This window comes from Saccoglossus kowalevskii, chromosome 9 (assembly GCF_978046115.1).
Source record: "Saccoglossus kowalevskii chromosome 9, keSacKowa6.1, whole genome shotgun sequence".
Classification (NCBI taxonomy): domain Eukaryota; kingdom Metazoa; phylum Hemichordata; class Enteropneusta; family Harrimaniidae; genus Saccoglossus; species Saccoglossus kowalevskii.
In genome coordinates this window covers 33,620,420-33,640,832 of record NC_140649.1, presented here as the reverse complement: position 1 = coordinate 33,640,832, position 20,413 = coordinate 33,620,420, and the positions used below count along the sequence as shown (strand labels likewise).

Genomic DNA, 20,413 nt, shown 5'->3' with positions numbered 1-20,413 from the left:
CGAATACAGGACTAACTCATTGGGAAAACCTTGTTGTTAATAAAGCTGGACATGAACCGATAATGTTGTTATTAATCGTGGCTGTGTGATTTGTTCTTCGGACGCCCCTAAATCCATTTAAACCATTATTTTTGTTTCTGCGGGGCGAGTAAACAAAAGTTTTTTTTCTTTTGAAGACTAGAATTTCATCGCACAACTTTTATCAGTAGCGGTTACCTATTATAGCTATTTTAGAGTGATATATGTTTATATTCCATGGTGAGTTTAGCCAAATATGAAACTTTGTTGTTGTGTCACGTGCCAGACATCTAATTGTACTTGACCAGACTAACTCTTGTTCTGTCGGTTCGCATGGTTTACTTTCCGTTCAGAAGCTTTGGTTTTAACCCAAATAGAACAATGCTTCGTGCATTACACGTGAAACGTCAAGTCAATTCTACTCAGTTTTTAAGCGCCTTGAATTCAATTCTTCTCAGTTTTTATAATTTTTTTTTTTTATATTTTGCTGAAGTTAACAGATTTATTGCCCATTTTGTTCAAAATTATCCTTAGAAATGAAGAACTTTAAAGGGTCAAGTTGTTGTGTCATTATTACAGCTTAGATACAAGTACATTTTATTAATTAATTCATTACGAATTGTATATTAGTCCCTCATTGGATTGATAATATTTCAGCCAAATTATGAAAACAAAATTAAAATGAATATTTAGGCCTGTAGAGGGCGCAATTAATCCGTCTGTCTATTACCGCTATCTCAATGGTATACCTGTACATCTTCCGTGGGACACTGCCCTCGGAGGACACTACTCATTCGATAATTTCACGCCTCGATAAACAGCTTTACTGCAACTAAACCTCGAGAGCAAAAACTGTAGTCTTTTATAGCCGGTCTTAGCTCGTTATTATTGCCAGCTATTGTACCGTTTGCTCATTAAAATCGAAGGTTCTTTGTTATCATCCTATCTATTCACGGCAGTTCATTGCGGCGATTGCCCTTCGAGTAGATAACTGTCGCCGCGTGTTTTCTGCTGAAAATGTGATATGTCGAAGGAAATATATAAGAAAATACTGGACGTTGGGCGTATTTGTAGTAAGAATAATTAAACACGCATATTTCTGTTATCTCGGACGGCATTACTCCTTGATTAAATAAGAATCGGTAGTTGAGAAAGAGCTGGAAGCTCAGTGCAAATAACATATAAGGTCTACGCTGACGCCTATGGTAACCATTCAATACAATGAACAATACGTCGAAGGGTGGGTTTAGTTGAACAGTACAAACACTGATGCGCTCGACCACGCTATTCAACTCTCATCGGTCACATTCTTCCGGCTAACTAACGGTTGTTATCTATAAAAAAACAACACAGAAACAAAATGGCAGGCGTTCGACTTGCTTGGATTCGAGAGCACACGCTTTCGTGGATTTAATCAAATCAATTGGAAATGGAATAACGTGAGTACAAGTACAATATATAGTAAGTTGTTCTTTCTTGTTTATTAACCACAAAAAATAGGGTTTTCATTTCGCGTGTACAAAATACACTGTATATCTCAGTTGTTTGACGATTATGACATGGAAACGGGTCAAACATATAATTTCTTCTGATCTAAACATTTATGGTGATTATAAAATAATAAAATGTCAACTAATTTATACAATGACTTAAATATAACAATGTATTCACAAAAATGATATAAATTATCTAAACATATTATAAATCATCGCAAATATTTTTTCAAACCGTTCTTTAACCGTTAAAGTGTTTTTGACTCTCTGTTTTTATCTGATAAAAGCTGCCCGTCACGTTATATTAGAAAGTACATGTTAGTTTATAAACTCTAATCCTAAAGTGGTTTACGGTCGTGAACACACATAGTCGATCAAAAATACAGTGATATCGATCTCATTGTCTATGTTATTGTTTATATGCTTCAAATTGTAAACTTCACCTTGTGGTAGCAGGGATTCCGTGCGACTTCTGAATAGGATTAATTTAGCACTGCCCAATTTAATTTTCGAGCGCTTGTATTCGCGTAGGTATTAGAAAGGAGTGAATCAACCATGAACGTATTCGCTGACAACAACGAACAAGCTAGCATAGATTCGTGAACGCACTTCTTTTTAAAGCTTCATAATCACTCATTGTCGTAAAAACTTCGACACTTTTGTCAACTTTGAAATGTTTTGAGACGTTTTCTAGCACGCTGAAATCTCAGCCAGATGCCAGCGGATATGTCACGCTCGCTGTGATGGAAAATTGAGCCATAGACACGTATTTTTTTATTTCACGTTATATTAAAAATCGGTTAAAAGTAATGAAGATAAATTGTTGATGTATTGAGTGACATATGTATGAAAAGAATCTTCCAGAAACTGTGGGGTTTCTATATTTTGCCAAGACTCACCTAGAGTGACTTTCAGTAGTTTTAAAATAAGCCGCCCGATATTATACTGATAAAAACGGCCATCTCTGTCCCCAGGATTCCTTTATTATTTTTCTTTCACTGTGACTTTCTTTATTTTATATTCAGCTCGTCCCGATATTATACTGATAAAAACGGTCATCTCTGTCCCCAGGATTCCTTTATTATTTTTCTTTCACTGTGACTTTCTTTATTTTATATTCAGCTCGTCCCGATCAAGTGACCTCTTTTGATCCCGGCCAGATCAATAACTGTCATGAGCCCGAGCCCTTTGACGATCACCAAGGCAACACGGCTCGTACAATTTGTCCGGTCGTTTTCTTGTGAACCACACATACACGAAAACAAATAATACAGCCTGCTTGAGCTTTAACACAAATATAAAGTTAAAAAGGCAACTAATTCTAGCCTTTGTACCAATATTCACCAGCCACTTTGTTTGAAACTTAATAGGTTGTTTTGGTGTATTTAGTTGTTCACCGATAGCACAATATATCCCCGCGTTCCGTCATTGGTAATGTTGCTGAGTTCACACTGTTATTTGATTACCGTGAGTGAAACAAAAAAGTGCATCCCACAAAGTGGGCAGTTGTGTATATTTCCTATTTATAGCAGTATTCATACCACAGCCCGGCTTTTCACAAAATACGTTAATTTATTTATCACCGCACTATAGGCAGCCAGCCCAAAAGCACAGTCCCTGATAGAGGGAATGTGCCAAAAGTAAACAACTTTGACAACACATAACAATTGTTTGAAGTGACATCAAACATGAATATAAAAACCATCGAAACTATTACATGTATAATGTATCGTTTCTGTAATGCAAAATATACTACAAACTTAAAGGGCGGTAGTCGTCGCGCCACGCATGCGCGATACATATACCGTCCCTCAAGGTGTCTCATATAAACCAAGACGGCACTTTTGACTGTTGCGCAGATGAACGAATACAAACTGAGACGTTACCAAGCTTTAATTAGGTATTTTTTTAGGTGATTGGAAGATATCGAAGGAGTCACCTGCGGTAATTAGTCCAATGAGTCGCGCCCAGATCAAACCTCATACATGTACTTGTGATTTCTCTTAGAAGATCGCATTGGATTGTGGGAAAATCAATGATTGTCAACACAAATGTCGTACATGCGCAGCGTGACGACCACCGCCCTTTAACAAGATTGGTCAGTGTACTGTATTGAGAAGGGTACTAATCATGGGGTCTTTAAATGTTGAATTCTGTAGAAGTGATTTATATATTTTGTATTATCTCGCCATATAATGAACAATCAACACAAAAATGATACCCGTCTGTGATTGTGTTCAAATCACAGACCAGACAACCTCATCACAAATCATTAATTTACGTGTAGATATTACATGCATTGGGCGGAAGTTTCAATGAACATTTCACATTTGCGAAGAAAAGTTTCAATATCTTTCGTTATTAATTTTAATTTTAATTGCGTGTGTTTTTATTTTTAAGATTTTTATTTGGATTTATACATAATATGTCTTGCCAAATATTTTTAAATAACTTAGCAGTTCACATGAGTTTGAACGGTCTCAAAACTCAAATGAGAAATCTTTCATTAAATAATTTACTCTCTCTCTCTCACTTCTTCAAATGCAAGCAGTATTACATTATTTTAAACACTGACCCTTTTTTATTCGGAATTTAAAATTAAAATTTTTATATATTTTGCACATTTTGAAGATTATGAAAGCCACGTCTAACTTGATCGATACATATAGTGTTTTTGCAAATAATCTTATTATGGATATTTTAGCAGAGTATACAATCTTTCGTCACCTAGAATGATTTGAATGTCCAATTTACTTTCAACAAATCATGTCAAATCCATCCCAAAATGTACAACCATGACTCGATGTACTTGTACATAGGCAATCCCAAACCGTTGCATGGTTTGAAAACAGAACATCAGGTAAATTGTATATTCCGGAAGTTTATTATTATTATTATACATGTAATAATGATTGATGATACGTTATTTTTGTTCCCTAACGCATATTGACATCGTATGCAAATACCAATATTAATGCTAGAATACATGACAGCCTATAGTGAGACAAAATTAGAGAGGGAAATACTAGCTGCAGTTCTGTAGCTCGCTTGGTTTCGCTGTCGGTTATTTTGTTCGTCATGGTGTTAACGCGAAACCACGACGAACAAAATAACCGACAGCGAAACCAAGCGAGCTACAGAACTGCAGCTAGGGAAATACGAGAAATATAATCTCTATGTATGATACATGTATTCTGGACACAGGGAAAGATATTGTCTGCAAATCGTCGATGATTTATTGAAGATCATAATTTATGTTTAGTCTGTATTAACAGACAACTTTCACTCCTTGTGTCGGTAGGTGAACTAGCCAGGGTTTTTACACGAGGAGTCGTTCCAAACCGTTGCGTGGGCGAGAGGGGAACTGAATACCGGGAGGGGGCAGTTGATACATACTAGTAGATGGATAGGGAGGTGCTTCTGAATGGCAAAATCTATACCCATATTTATACCATAGTATAGTTTCTGTCATCACTGTTTATTCCAAATAAAACAGTTAACCTCATTTGCTCTATTAGAAGAGCATCTCCAATAGAAGCACATGTAAGCCAATAGTTCATTGTATATTGATTTATTAAAATATGTATTTTGACCATAGAAACACCTCTGTCACTTACACAAGTATACCAAATCGGAAAAATATTACCGATATTTATACCGATACTTATACCTAAAATCCAAAAAATGAGACCCATTTCAAGGGCACGTTTCCATTAGATAAGTTCTATGTATTGCCCCCCCCCGGAATTGAATCTCCGGCAGAATTCCTAAATAACATTTATTTTAATATGTTTGCCGTGATCCAGTGATGACATGGCTTTACTGGTGTCGCTGGGCAGTAAACGCACTGTGTAGCTTCGTCGGCGTGGTGCAGTGTTTGTCTTTCAATTATATTGAAACATATACGATCACAATAATCTCTAACCCTGTACATATGTATAATCTAAATTGCATAATTAATTAGTTTATTGAGTGTCAAAGTTACAAAATGCAAAACATGAACAATGCACAAATGATATGACTAGTGTAGATATAAAGCATGATAGAATTATTTTCATTTGTTTCATTTGTGTAATGACGTCAAACATTCATGCTAAAGATTGTTAAGTTTGACCGTGTTTTTAGGAAAGAAGCATGCAAGTCCCACATTTGACCTACTTTACGAGTAAACACGGTATACAATTAACATCCCACGTCACATGACAAATCGATGGTCAGTCCACTGTTTAAAAAAGAAACACTAACATAACTTAGAACCCATTCATTTCCCCTGGAAACTGTAGATATTTTGAGTTCGTAAGGATTTCCCCGATAGGAGTTGTCAGGGAAAAAGAAAAAAATCCTGAAATGTCCGTGAATGTATTGAATATACAAACTTAATTTAACTTTTTTCCAGGTGACCGACCACTAACAGTACACAATGGAAAAGATACACAGAGAAGTACTTAGTTCTAATATGGCCAAGCTGGCTGATGAAATAGACGTTGACGATTTCTTGGACGATCTCCGAAATGAAGAAATTCTGACTGAAGTTTTGACTGAAGACATCGAGTCAGAAAAATCTCGGAGAGCCAAGACGGGCAAAATGGTGATTCTGTTACAGTCGTGTGGACCCAAAGCATTCAAAGTTTTCAGACAATTGCTAAAGAAAAAGGGACACACGGACATTGCATTGAAAATGAAGAAAGATGTGGAGGAATTAAAAATGCAGGAAATTACACGAGATCTTAAGAAAATAGAAAGTAAGTTCTTTTCGTGTAAAAAAGGCTGTTTCGGTTATGAATTCTATCAACTACTTTATTAAAAGGATTGACCATTGACATCTTTAGAAGGGGTAGTTGATTAATTTGAAAAACAAATCTACACAGAAAAAAGTATACAAGGAAATTCACAAGAACAAATCTATTCATAAAAAAATCCCACACACACTTGAGGAACAACTAAATAACTGCAAATTGGGCTTGAGTTATAAATAGCATTTAGCTAGTGTTACATGAAATGTTGTTTAAATGCCTGGGTGGTCTATTTTGAATTCCAGAGTCTGGTCAAATCCCAATGGAGGCGTATGGAGATATATTGGCTCTGCATCGGGAAGAGGTCGTTGAGGATTTATGGGTGGAACACATCATGCCGTTGATGGCGTACCCCGTGGATCTATCCGAAGGGCACGTGGATGAAATCAAGAAACATACTAGCAGGAAAGCGAAGGCGGAGACTTTGTTCGATATCATGAAGATGCGAGTAGATTACGATGGCAAGAAGGCATTCTATTCATTCTGTGACGTCATAGGCAAAGTGTACCCGCATTTGGCCCATCAAATACTGAAAGACGAAGTAAAAACCATGGTCGCTGTATCGAGACCTACAACGAAAGTAGGAAATGGTAGGTTCTGATGATGTATTCAGTAGGTACCTGACAACTGTTTAATCCCGAAGCATGAGATGTTTTTATAACATACGCCGTATCCAAGACTAATCTAAATCGGCATATTTCACACCTTCTTTCTTAAACACCCACCTTGAATAATGTAATATTCATTTTGAGCAACAGAATGGTTTAAGCAAAACAGTCGAACATCAGATAAATTGTTTATTTTAAAGTCTATAATTGAGGATTCGTTAGCGAAAATCAGTAAAGGAAATAAGATAAAAATAATCTCTCTGTGCCAACTTTGAAGATACATGGGCTGTACAACTTATGAGACTTAAACAATGTCCCTCAAAATAATTAAGCAACCTAACCCAACCACCCATGTATAAATGATGGCACATCCCGATCGTACCATATCCATAGTCAATCCATATCCTTGATTTCAATAATTCTCAATTGTTTTCGTCTCTTTTATTCAAATAGATCCAGAGAGTCCGGCGCCCTCACGCGACCAAACGCCATCCCGCACACCTCGCAGTCAACGTGAAGAAGATATGACGCTACCACCAACATCGACAAAACAGGTATCCTTCCGATCTCCCAGGCCAAGCTCAAATTCACCGAAACCAGCTAAATACAAAAAAACTCCTCTACCTGACATCATGTCCCCGATCACTTCAAGATCATTGCGCTCTCCGGTTACTTCAAGGTCAACGCAATCTCCGGTTACAGGCACACGAGAAAGTCTACAAAGTTCGCGCCGGACGCCTCTTCCGAAAGTTTCAGAAAGTTTGGCAAAGCTCGAAGATCAATTGAATACTTCTGTCAAAGACCGTTATGAAAGATGGTTGGGTATCGACATGCCAGAAAGAACTGACATGCAATCACAACACCTGGACAGAGCCACCAAACTGATCATCGAAGCTGGCGATGCGATCGAAAAACTTGAATCAAAGATCAAAGCTTTACAAAGAGAGCGCGATGAGGCATTTGAGAGTCGAGACCAAGCACTTCAATACACAGATCATATGCAGGAGTCCTTGAGACAGCTCGAAAAAGAAAAAGAGGTCGAGTCTGGCAGGGTTCAAAAACTTTCCGAGTACATTATCCGTCCGGGCAGCACTCCGGGTGGACGCGGCCGGCGCGTAACGCCACAGAAATTCCGTCCGTTTTCTCTCCGTATACGCAAATCCAAAACGGTAGACGATATCAAAGAGATGGTCAAACGAAGAGAAGGAATCCCGTCAGAGTGGCAACAGTTTTATTATAATGGCAAACTGCTGAAGGACCACTTCACGTTACGGGAACAAAACGTCTATGACCAATCGAAAGTGGATCTCAAGCTGGAAGTACCTGAGGGGGTCTTGCCGCTGATTATTAAAACCGTGGACGACGACACACATGTGATCGCCGCGGAAATGGAAGATACAATCGCCGCTGTTAAGGCGAGGATTTACGACAAGGAAGGTATACCCCCACACCAGATACGACTGGTCCATGGCGGTATTAACTTGGACAATAATCGGACTCTACGCGAATACGGAATAGAGAGTGCGTCAACTTTGCACATGGTGATGCGCTATAATATCACGGTGCGGTCTTTTAAGGATAAAACGATTTCTTTGCAAGTCGGGGAAGCAGACTCCATCAAGAAAATCAAGATGTTGGTGAACGAGAAACTTGGAATAGCTCCAGAGATGCAAAGGATTGTGTTTTCTGGGAAAGTGTTGGAAAATTCCAAATGTTTGGTGGACTACCATATTTGGGAGAACAGTGTGTTAAGTCTGGTGCTCACGGTGTCCGTTTTACGAAAGTCACGGCTAGATTTTGACGAGGAAATGTACAACGTGGACCTGGACCCACGAGACAATGTAGTCAAGTTGAAAAGAAAGTTAGAAGAAATGTCTGGGGTCGAGGCTGAACGACAGCATCTCGTCCTGGACGATGTCTATTTAACGAACTACGACAGAGTCGCCCCTTACGCCCAAAAGGGGAAAACCATCATCATGTACGTTGACCTCGTGTGCGTTACCTGGGAAACAGGCGAAGTTGTGCTGCGGAATGTGCGCCCTCAAGAGACCATCCACCGAGTCAAAATGAAGATTCACGAATTGTTTCATGTACAGCCTGTATGGATTTCTCTTACGTGTGAACACAAACAACTTAACGTTGACACTTTGACCTTCGAAGATTACAACATAGACGATGGGTCACAGGTAATATTTACTTTAAGGGCGATACCGGTTCAGATTCTTATGTTAAGTGGAAAGACATTTCGAGTGAACGTTTACAGAAAATCAACTCTTAAACACATCAAGTCTTGGATAGAACAAAAAGTTGGCATTCCCAAAAAAGTACAGCGAATATATCACAATGGTATTGAAATGAAGAACGGCGACGTGTGTGAAGATTACAATATTGATGACCATTCTGTGTTGTATCTGAAATAATCAAAATTGAACAGTATTTACACTGAACTTGGTCGTCCTCGGATAACACTGTGAACCGCGTCACCATATCCATGTGTCAAGTTCACAGAGGGTATATGAGGGGGGGGGGGCAAGGGTTATTTTCGTTCAACGTAATTGCAATATTTTTTGTTCGTACAACGTAAATAGAACAAATACATTCCGTAATTCTGTAATCACAGGCTAGACGTACAACGTAATCAATCAAATATTTTTTTCGTACACTGTAAAAATGTGTCATTTTTCTCGGTACGTACAAGAATTTACATCCAAATAAAAAAATCATAAAAAATAATCCAGGGAAATTACATTTTAGAAACCGAAAAACTACTAAATGACACAATTCCCTACGAAATTGAATGTCAAGACGTAAAAGGCCCTCTAACCGAATGAAGAGCATTACGACACACGGCGCAGTAATGGCGGAGAATTTGAGTCGGAGAGCTCTTCGGACCATTCAATGTTCCATTTTTTAACACTGTAAACTGTAAACACGTTTTTTTTCCTTGTAAATTATAAAAAAACCTTTTAATTTCCCGTAAAACCGTACCAGCTACCCCCCTTGCCTCCCCTCGTATATGTATATTATTTACGAAGTACAATGTACATTTCTATAAATGATAAAACATGCGTTAATATATTCACACAACCATGAATAATTATGTTTAGTTTCAATTACACAGTACAGCTGCGTGTTTTGAAACTTTGAAACCATGTAATACTGAGCCAAAACGACCTTTGATGACTATTTAAGATATTCAGGCTATACATGTGCACATGTTAGACTAGGTACCAGTCTCTATGCTACTGTGAGTCAGCAGGCACCCGTCAAGCCGTTCGTTTCCCTATGTATACCAGTAATATCAAATACCATTAAGGGAATTGTATAACATGAATGGTAGCCATATACGTTAGGGACTAATCTAGTCTACACACAAGTGAGCATCACCTAAACAGCTGAAAAATAGTTTGTTCTAGCTATTTAATAGTCCTGTCTGTCCGTACGGAGCTGTATCGCGGACACCCATTGACGGATTTCATTCAAACTTTACATGAAGACAATACATAATGTCTTACATATGTGCGTCAAGTTACTTTATGATAGAAGAAAAATGGTCGACTGGCGGCCATTTTGGATGTAAAATTTGCTATTTCTGATACCTAAACCTGTCCGCAGCAGTATCGCAGAGATGACTGGGCCGATTCGGATCAAAGTTGGTATGATGATCATACATATTGGGTTGTAGGTGCACGTCATTTTTTTTCGTGATTCAAACAAATATGGCCGACTGGCGACCATCTTGTTTTTCATGGTACCCATGCTACTTTATCTTGAATGCAATGAACGTTTGTTTAAATTTTGTACAAAGACAGTATACCAAGAGATACATCTGCACTAACATTATTTTTGTGATTAAAAATTACGAAAACAAAAATTGGCGAACACGTAATTGATACCCTTTTAAATCTGTCAACTGTTATTAGCTTAGTTGCTATGTTTACATTGGTGACTGTCATGTCCATAATGTGTGTGATCAGATGACATTATTTATGACATTGGTGAGGGTCGTAAGCGAAGACCGAATCACACCGATTGTGGTTATTTACATCGTTGAAGTTCAAAACAATGTACTATGGCGGAATGATATGAAAGCCCTTATGTGACACTGTGGTCCGAGATTAAAACAGCAATGCAGTAAGTACTGCACTTTGGTGAAAACTCATGGATTTTGGAAATTGTTTTACTATTTCTTTTTTTTTCTGGAGAACATGGGGAATATTGCATCGTTTTATTTTGCTGTAATTCCAAATGGAATTAGTAGTTCTGGTTGAATGTACACGAATAAAAGTATTTGAAATCTAGCGTGTGTCTCACTACATTAACACCAACTACCATGTCTGAGGTATGATAAAAACGAAAGAAATGTCCGAGATGTGCATCCCATCCAATTGAATCCATTGCTTTATTCTGATAGTTTTGAGGATCTGTGACATCAAGCGTTTTTTAGCTTTTAGAAAAATCCGAAGCCTCCTCTTGAACATGCAAGACTGGTAACTACTTAATCGCAAAACAATACAGGTGCAAAAACACAAATTGGAACAAATTAATTCTTATCGAAATTATGTTAACGATACGATAAGAGGTAGGAGATGCTGAATTGTTCAAGTTTTGGACATCAAGTTACAAAAACATTGAGTTACGAATATTATAGAAACACAACCACTTTTGCGAAACTACGCCAAAATGGTAACTTATCAATTAACAGAACTTATGAGCAACATACATTTTATTTTTTGTTTAACGTCCGAATTTAGTAACTCAACAGTTAACTGAAATTCAAGTTATGGTAAACATACAATGTTAAACTAAACAAAAAATCTATTTTTTTCGTAACACAAAGTTTGGTTAAAGGGTGATGGTTGTCACACAGCGTACTGTTCAATATATGGGACTCAAAGCAACACACGCTGCGGAATGACCATCGTCCTTTAACTAAATGAACATTTGAGGGGGGGGGGGGGTCTGTACATTTTTATTTTTCTTGAATGTGCCACAAGACCACATGACCAAATATGGTAAAATGTTATGTTAGCCACATCTCTTGCCAATGCATTCAATATTGCAATGATTGTTTTGTCCAATCTGCAGTGTTTTTATGCATATTAATGAGGTCACATGACTTTTTTGAGACAGTTTTATTCTTGAGATGTCAGTAGAAGGGCTGAAAATTTATGAATTATTATGCAAATTGGTTAATTAATATGCAAGATTTCAACATTAACCTAATCAGATCTGTGCTTTGTCCCAGGGCACCCACACAGTAAGTTTCTTAGAAATCAGACAAACAGTGGTGGAACAGACATAAAAACATACAGACTGACTAATCCCCAAGACTCCCATTGTGTGCTATGCACACAGGAGTCAACAAATAACGTTTTGCCATTTTCTGCAATGTTTCAGAGTTGTTTCTCAAAATAAGATCTGGTGAACAGACATTTTCTATATCCTAATATCCTAACCAAACCCAGCATATGTAAATAACCATGTATACATGCTGCAAAGCATAGCTAGGAATCACAGCTCTCAATTTGCATGGGACCTTGTCAATAAAATAAAATAAAACAAATTCATTGTAACCTCAATTTATTTTCATATATACAAAACAAGTATGAGATTTAGTAATTCATGTCGTTCTTTGTATAATTGACACTGTCTCAAGCCCCTCCCATGCATTGTACACAGGCAAAGGTGGGACTGTGCTTTATCTGAAATATATTTTTTAGTTATTTTTCCCATTTTTTGACTGCAAAATTGAGTCTGACTGCGAAATACAACTATAAATTGTAGGTAAAACTACTGTATTCCAGTTTAGCAAACTTTATAAAATTGACACGAGGAAAGAAAGTGACACATTTTAACACATCAGCAAATTACAAATAAAACAAAAATTATATTAATGAAAAGTGGCATATTTGCATTAAAATCATGTAAATTATTATTAAAAACACATTTTACAATTCCAAGATAACAAATAAATTAACAAAATACAAAAATAAAATATTTACTTCTTGATTGAGGAAAATTTGAATATGAAATATTAAATCATGTAACTTAAGTACTTATTTAGCATAGTCTTAACTAGAAATGTAACGCCCCCTTTCATTTAAATTAATTTAAAACTAACTAAAAACTAACATCAGAACAGGGACTCTATTTTTCTTCATTTAACACAGCCCATCAGAGAAATTTAATTTTTATTAATTTACAGATATTAATACACACGCACTATACGCTATATATATATATATATATATATATATATATATATATATATCAAGTATCAATGAATCTGCCTATAGTTTGACTAACACACATCTGCCATATACATAAGTGCATGTGTTAATGATTGGGCAAATATTACAGCAGCTGAATAAAAACACAATGACATTTGAGCAGCACCAATAGGTTTCATATGAAAATTTAAACGAAAATAATTTGAAAAATTTTACTTAACCTTTAAAACATATCAGTTTTAATCAATCAGATATCATGTAATGGTGAGCTTATTTTGTTTAAAAGAATTACACTCATTGGTTAAAACTCCACATGTGACTGACTGCCTAGCAGTCCAATAAAATTTAGTGTGACATTAAATGTTAGCTTGAGCACATATCAAGTGTTGCAAACTGGACAAAGTCATCTTGTAAAATTTCAATATTAATGAAAACTGTCAATACAGGTTTTCTTTACTTAAATAGCACAAAAATAAGAAAAAAATCAATTTCAAAGTGTCACAATAAATTATTACATAAAATTATCAATTTGGAAGACTTTTAAAATTATTTAGCACAATTTATTAGCAATTGTATGAATTACTTTATTTTTTACCCATTATCAGCAGAATATTGATTATGGTATTATTTTTAAAATTTATAAGAGTGAAATTGTAATTAAATGCTAAATTTGTAAATTTATTTGATTTTGCAATTTTCACTGAAACCACATGATGTAAATATGACTACTTCAAATGCGATAACAGCGAAGAATGACATGGTTTTATGTAATTTGGCAATATATACTCCAGGAACAAACAAATAGTGCATCAGAAAATTCTGTGAAAAAGTCAGAAACCATTACAAATGACAACGATTTATAAAACTTAGACAGAAACAATGCATCAATCTGTGTTTTCAACAAAGGGAGCACAGTATGGACTATGAGTCACATTTTTACATTTTTTCCCAAACCATGTCAAATTCCCTATTCACAGGTTTATAACTTCTCAAATATTTACCAAGGGTGGGAAGAAATCCGAGGGTTTAAATACAGTGCTTTATTTGAATATAAATTGAGGACAAATCTGTCGCTGTGAGGAATATCAAACCTATCAATTTCCATGGCGAGTATTTGTTTGCAGACAACTTCTCATGTTGTCTTGTCCTCATCACTGATATGTGCCTACCCCTAGTAGACATGTTTTACTTGACATCTGCAACCATCTTTTCAATAACAGACCAATCAATATCACTGATAATACTACCACTACCAACTGATGCTATATCCTCAAGTTCATGGATGTCCACCATGGACGTGTATTCATCTCCGTCAATGTAATCCATTTCACTGAAACTCAAACCACTCATTTCGGATGCCTAAAAGGGAAATAATAAATGGGTTTCATCAACTCATTGACAATTCTCAATATCTTCAATATCATATTCAACTTGGTGATGATCACCTGACGTGGTGTTGCACAATACAAAATGAACCTTGTCTTGTAGGGAAGAGCATGCTAAAATTATAATTGTTATTGTCAATTTAATAATTATTTCTGTTAATGCAAAAACTATAATTATAAACCTAAATACTGGTATCCACAGCATTTATTACGGTAAGTCTTAATAATAGTACGAGTTGTTCTTTGTTTGAGGCAAGTATAATCTGAGTCTACCTTTTTCCATGGTTCAATGCAAGTTGAAATGTTCCAAAGTAGCACATATTTCACTGTAAAAGGCCATTTTGAGGTTAACATCACATACTGCCTAACTGTTCTATTGTAAAAATTATGCGTAAAATCAAACCGGTGATATAAAATCAAACCGTTGGTATACCAAAAACAGCCTTATTATACAAGATTTAATTTCATCATTTCTATTGTAATGTCGTGCACTGTACTGAGGAACACATGGAACACAGTAGGTTTCCAGTTACCATCACCCCTCAAAATTACTGACACTTAAAACAGTTAAACTAACAATAACTTGCTCATCTCTGCTTTGAAAATTACATGCAATAAAATCTGGTACCTTCACATAAAAAAAAGTTAGAATACACCAAATATATAATGAAACAAGCCATGCATGGCACAGTCCGTTTGTTATCGAATTTAAGATATATAGTTTTGTTTATAGTAATATAGCTGGAATATAAACATGTCAAGAATATTATTATGATGATTGACATTTGTATCTGATCGTCAAATGAGTATTGAGAGATATTGCACTGGAACAGCATTAATTAAAACAAAATCAGCCATTTTGAATACATGTATAATGAATATATAAAATTTGAACATAGTCAGTCAAAGCATGTCAGAGATATAGCTCTAGAAGCCCATTCATTAAAACAAAATGGCCACTAGTCAGTCATTCTGAATCCGATCTAAAAAATATAATAATGTGCATCAGGCACCCGTAATGTCTAATGTATGTGCCAAGTTTGAACAAAATCCATCCAGAAATGCCAGAAATGCTTGATGATTTTTTAGCACAAAAATGGCCACCATTCGGCCATTTTTAATAGGATGACATGATGTAAAATGAATATTTAAAATTTGAACATAATCAGTCACAGCAAGTCAGAGATATGGCACTAGAATCACATTCATTGAAACAAAATGGCCACCAGTCGGCCATTTTGAATCTTATCTGAAAAGCAAAATGATGTGCATCAAGGTCCTATAATATCCAACGTATAAACCAAGTTTGAACAAAATCCATCTGTAAACAGCCGGGAAATGCTTTATTTTTATGATTTTTTAGCACAAAAATGGCCACCATTCGGCCATTTTTAATAGGATGACATGATGTAAAATGAATATTTAAAATTTGAACATAATCAGTCACAGCAAGTCAGAGATGTGGCACTAGAATCACATTCATTGAAACAAAATGGCCACCAGTCGGCCATTTTGAATCTTATCTGAAAAACAAAATGATGTGCATCAAGGTCCTATAATATCCAACGTATATACCAAGTTTGAACAAAATCCATCTGTAAACAGCCGGGAAATGCTTTATTTTTATGATTTTTTAGCACAAAAATGGCCACCATTCGGCCATTTTTAATAGGATCAAGAAACAAATTGATGTGCATATGTATAATATCATGTATGATGTATTTGTGAAGTTTGATTGTGATTGGTCTAAGATACAGATCCAAAATAGACATGCACGCACGAACGGACAGAAGCACGGAGGTCAAAACATAAGTCCTTGTTTTCGGACTGCATCTGAACGGGGACTAATTAAAGTCCATCACAAATTGTAGAGTCAACGCTAAATTGAGAACCACATTTTAGATACTCTCTCAATGTCAAGTAGATGGCAAAGATTTCATTTGAAGGGCAACATGCTACGGGTACTTATCGTATTGTATTAACAACAAGAAAATCTAAACACTGATGTCAATGTTGACAGACATGTGAATGTCTCATGTATGTCATACAGACAAGGTGAACACAGTAATAGAGCACCCAGCAAAGACTTACACCAGTAAATGTAGTATCATCTTTTCCCAGTATTTGTCTGATATCATCTGGAACACTCCAGCCACTCATGGCACTGATATCATCTGAAACTTCATCCAGTATGTCAGTCACTGTCACTGTCCTGTATGGATCCACATAGGGACGGCTTCTTGATTGTGGCGTTCTCATTGCTGGAGATTTTAGGAAGGTTCTCGGTGGCCCAACTGTGAACAGAATAACGAGTCAATACTGTATAACAGCCTGGCATGTGATTGGCATAAGACTGGCATGTGATTGGAATAAGACTGGCATTTGATTACCATAAGACTGTCATGAGATTGGCATACAGCTGGCATGTTATTATCATGTGATTAGCATAAGACTATAATGTGATTGCTTAGAAGTGGAGGTGACAGGAAACATGACTAATTTCTTACCGTAGGCAGTTTTATGTTTAGCAACAGTTCCTTTGACAGTCGCTTGCTGTAATCTCTCTACATAGTTAGATGGTTTTGCAGACCTATCCTTGTATTTTACACCAACAGCCGGGGTAGGACTAACAACACCTTCTGAAATTGGGAACAAATAATGTTATCACCAAGCATGTTTGCTGGTACATGTAGTTAGAGTCAATGCAAAGCTACATTTGTACTTACAAAATTGTGCCTGATTGGCTACCAAACCATAACACCTTACATTTAGACCAATCAGAAAGCTGCCTGTTGTGTGACAGGTTTTTGTAAAGTATCAAATTCAGCCTTGTATACATCTTTTGACTCAACTGGGTAGTTATCGGATTGGGCTATTCCATTTATATAGTGGGGAAAGCATATGCATACTTTGAGGGACACTTCAAAAGAATAGTGGATTATTGAAACACTGACCTCTTCCCCTGTACTTGCCACTATTGGATAACACTTTGAGTCTGTCTGCATAAGTAGTAGCACCACTACGTGGCGTAGTATCTGTTCGTATTCCCCTAGCTGTCAGCTGTGACATTCTGTCTTCATTCACTGGCATGGATTCTAGCAAAAAATCATCATCAATATTTAACACAGAAAAGAATTCAATAAAAAGGCATATGTCGACCATTGAATATTTACTTGAATTCTATGCACATCATATGAACAGAATTCTGACCAATAGCATGACAGCAGCTCGTCTCAAAACAGAATTCTGACCAATAGCCAGGCAGCAGTTCATCTCAAAACAGAATTCTGCTAATAGCATGGCAGCAATTCATCTCAAAACAAAATTCTGACCAATAGCATGACAGCAGTTCATTTCAAAAATAGAATTTTGACCAATAGCATGGCAGCAGCTCATTTCAAAACAGAATTCTGACCAATAGCATGGCAGCAATTCATCTCAAAACAGAATTCTGACCAATAGCATGGCAGCAGTTTATCTCAAAACATAATTCTGACCAAAAGCATGTCAGCAGTTCATCTCAAAACAGAATTCTGACCAATAGCATGGCAGCAGTTCATCTCAAAACAGAATTCTGACCAATAGCATGGCAGCAGTTCATTTCAAAACAGAATTCTGACCAATAGCATGGCAGCAGTTCATCTCAAAACAACATTCTGACCAATAGCATGGCTTCAGCTCATCTCAAAACAACATTCTGACCAATAGCATGGCAACAGTTCATCTCAAAACAGAATTCTGACCAATAGCATGGCAGCAGTTCATTTCAAAACAACATTCTGACCAATATCATGGCTTCAGCTCATCTCAAAACAACATGCTGACCAATAGCATGGCAGCAGTTCATCTCAAAACAAAAATCTAACCAATAGCATGACAGCAGTTCATCTCAAAACAACATTCTGACCAATAGCATGGCAACAGTTAATCTCAAAACAACATTCTGACCAATAGCATGGCAGCAGTTCATTTCAAAACAACATTCTGACCAATAGCATGGCAGCAGTTCATCTCAAAACAGCATTTTGACCAATAGCATGGCAGCAGTTCATTTCAAAACAACATTCTGATTAATAGCATGGCAGCAGTTCATTTCAAAACAACATTCTGACCAATAGCATGGCAGCAGTTCATTTCAAAACAACATTCTGACCAATAGCATGGCAGCAGTTCATTTCAAAACAACATTCTGACCAATAGCATGGCAGTAGCTTATCTCAATACTCTGACAAGCAATCTTCTGTCAGCCACGAGTACCAGTAAATATTGAGATCAAAAATGAGCTTTCAATATTTAACATGGGTGCCCTGGGTGAAATATGCTGTGAGACAGAGCAGGTAGTTTTTTTAGATCATTTTGCAGGCCTAATTGTAGTGCAAAACAAAAACAATGTGTTGACCATCACACATTGTCAGACTCGCAAGGTATTCTCTATAAGGAATTGTTCTATCTTTAATACACAAGAGAATTAAATAGATTAACTGGAAGTGTCCGTTAATGGATAGAAGTACATATGATTCTAATACAGCACATATTTTGTTTACTGAGTCAACTGCAATTTTGCTATATGACAGATACTTGGCATTGATATGGTGGTATTTTCCCGTAGCTGAGCAATTCAGGTGAGATAAAGTAAACCTGAAAAGATCATTTTCCTCACACTGACTTTCAAAATGTGGGTGCATGTATTTTTTTCAAGTTAATTCTTGACAAAAAGGACCTCACTGCCTATTGTCTACCGGTACTGATGAATTTTGTGAAAAAATAAGCCCAAGAAACCATTACATGTATTAAGATTCTTCACTTCTCACCTGTATTTACACTTGGTCGTTTCGCAGGTCTTCTCTGCGGTCTTAACAGCCGTGTCTGTGCCTCCCCTTGTTTTCTCATATCTGCTAGTCTCTCTGTGTACGTCTTCACCACACGAGGTCCAGCAGCAACGGTTTTGGCACTACCAGGTATTCTCTTAGTACCTAATATAAAGAGACATTAGTTGATTATATGATAAAGTAGTATTTAAAGTGAAAAGCTCAATGTAGGACAATTAACATTCTATGCACACTATTGTCCAGTTTACAGAACACAGGCATTGTTGTCAGTTTCTAGCAAACATGGTTAATTTCGGTCTTTAGTGGTTTTACTTTTGTAATAAGTGGCTGGTAACTTAGATTATTAAATATTTTGCAGCCCTGGTTAATGATTTCACATAGTGACCAATAGGTTAATAATGGTAAATAGTGGTTAGTAATTTTGATTAACCATTAGTAATACTACATTCTAGCTCATCTCTATTGTTTTAACAGTTTTCATTCAGCATTTCCTAGGAAAGCACTTTTTTGTCCCAAACAATAACTGTTTATTATTTTTGTTTTTTTGTTCTTGTTTTGAGCCTGTTTAATTAGGAAACTAGGTTTAACTATTGTTTTTCAGAACAATCTTGTTATCGCATGATCCAAGTGGCGAGAACTTTGCCCTCACTATTAAAAAATGGGAAATATTTTTTTAGCAGCAACACCCTGGATTCAAACCTATGATTTCCAGATACACGAACTGTGTGGATTCATAGGCACTCTACTGAAGGAGCTAGGGAGGTGGATTGTGGTTGAACACCTACCTAAAACACACCAAATTCACAGGTATTGATCATTAAAGCGAGGGAGTCGTCACATGCTCATGCGTCAGATGGCCATAGCGCGTCATTGTTTACAAACAAATGTCCACCCATGAGCCTTTGCGTTTTTAGCGTGTGTTGTTATTGTCGCTTGGGACTCATGCGCCACTAACTATAAGTTACCACCTAGTTACAAATAGTGTTAGTAACTAAAGTAAGAAGTTGTTTATTAACTTTGGCTATTGCTAGTACATAGTGGTTTAACTTTGAAC

At 36.5% G+C, this 20,413-nt stretch overlaps 2 protein-coding genes across 3 annotated transcripts in view; one reads left to right on the top strand and one right to left on the bottom strand.

Annotated features, from left to right (window-relative positions):
• Positions 1-1,247: 1,247 nt before the first annotated feature.
• LOC100375671 (polyubiquitin-C-like) lies at positions 1,248-11,213 on the top strand. Of its 2 annotated transcripts, none has more exons than XM_085503434.1 (4): positions 1,248-1,457; positions 5,908-6,253; positions 6,550-6,894; positions 7,366-11,213. In XM_085503434.1, the coding sequence occupies exons 2-4, from the start codon at positions 5,932-5,934 to the stop codon at positions 9,330-9,332; spliced, it is 2,634 nt and encodes an 877-aa protein (XP_085359560.1). In that variant the 5' UTR covers positions 1,248-1,457; positions 5,908-5,931; the 3' UTR covers positions 9,333-11,213. The 2 variants fall into 2 exon arrangements, with proteins under 2 accessions (XP_085359560.1, XP_002734500.2); XM_002734454.3 differs by having other exon boundaries at positions 1,248-1,479.
• Positions 11,214-12,478: 1,265 nt separating this feature from the next.
• LOC102808262 (uncharacterized) overlaps positions 12,479-20,413 on the bottom strand; it is a 56,074-nt gene continuing 48,139 nt past the window's right edge. The window contains exons 36-40 of the mRNA XM_085503433.1: positions 19,342-19,503; positions 17,485-17,625; positions 17,038-17,169; positions 16,622-16,824; positions 12,479-14,504 (exon numbers count right to left, since the gene is read on the bottom strand). Of these exons, the coding sequence (XP_085359559.1) occupies positions 14,331-14,504; positions 16,622-16,824; positions 17,038-17,169; positions 17,485-17,625; positions 19,342-19,503 (812 nt within the window). The 3' untranslated portion in view covers positions 12,479-14,330. The remainder of the gene's footprint in view (positions 14,505-16,621; positions 16,825-17,037; positions 17,170-17,484; positions 17,626-19,341; positions 19,504-20,413) is intronic.

What these genes read in the sequence shown, in the direction of transcription:
- LOC100375671 (XM_085503434.1), top strand. Translation starts at nt 5,932, where the DNA reads ATGGAAAAGATACACAGAGAAGTACTTAGTTCTAATATGGCCAAGCTG. An exon ending in AGATCTTAAGAAAATAGAAA is followed by an intron (nt 6,254 to 6,549) that starts GTAAGTTCTTTT and finishes TTTGAATTCCAG; the next exon opens with AGTCTGGTCAAATCCCAATG. An exon ending in TACAACGAAAGTAGGAAATG is followed by an intron (nt 6,895 to 7,365) that starts GTAGGTTCTGAT and finishes TTATTCAAATAG; the next exon opens with ATCCAGAGAGTCCGGCGCCC.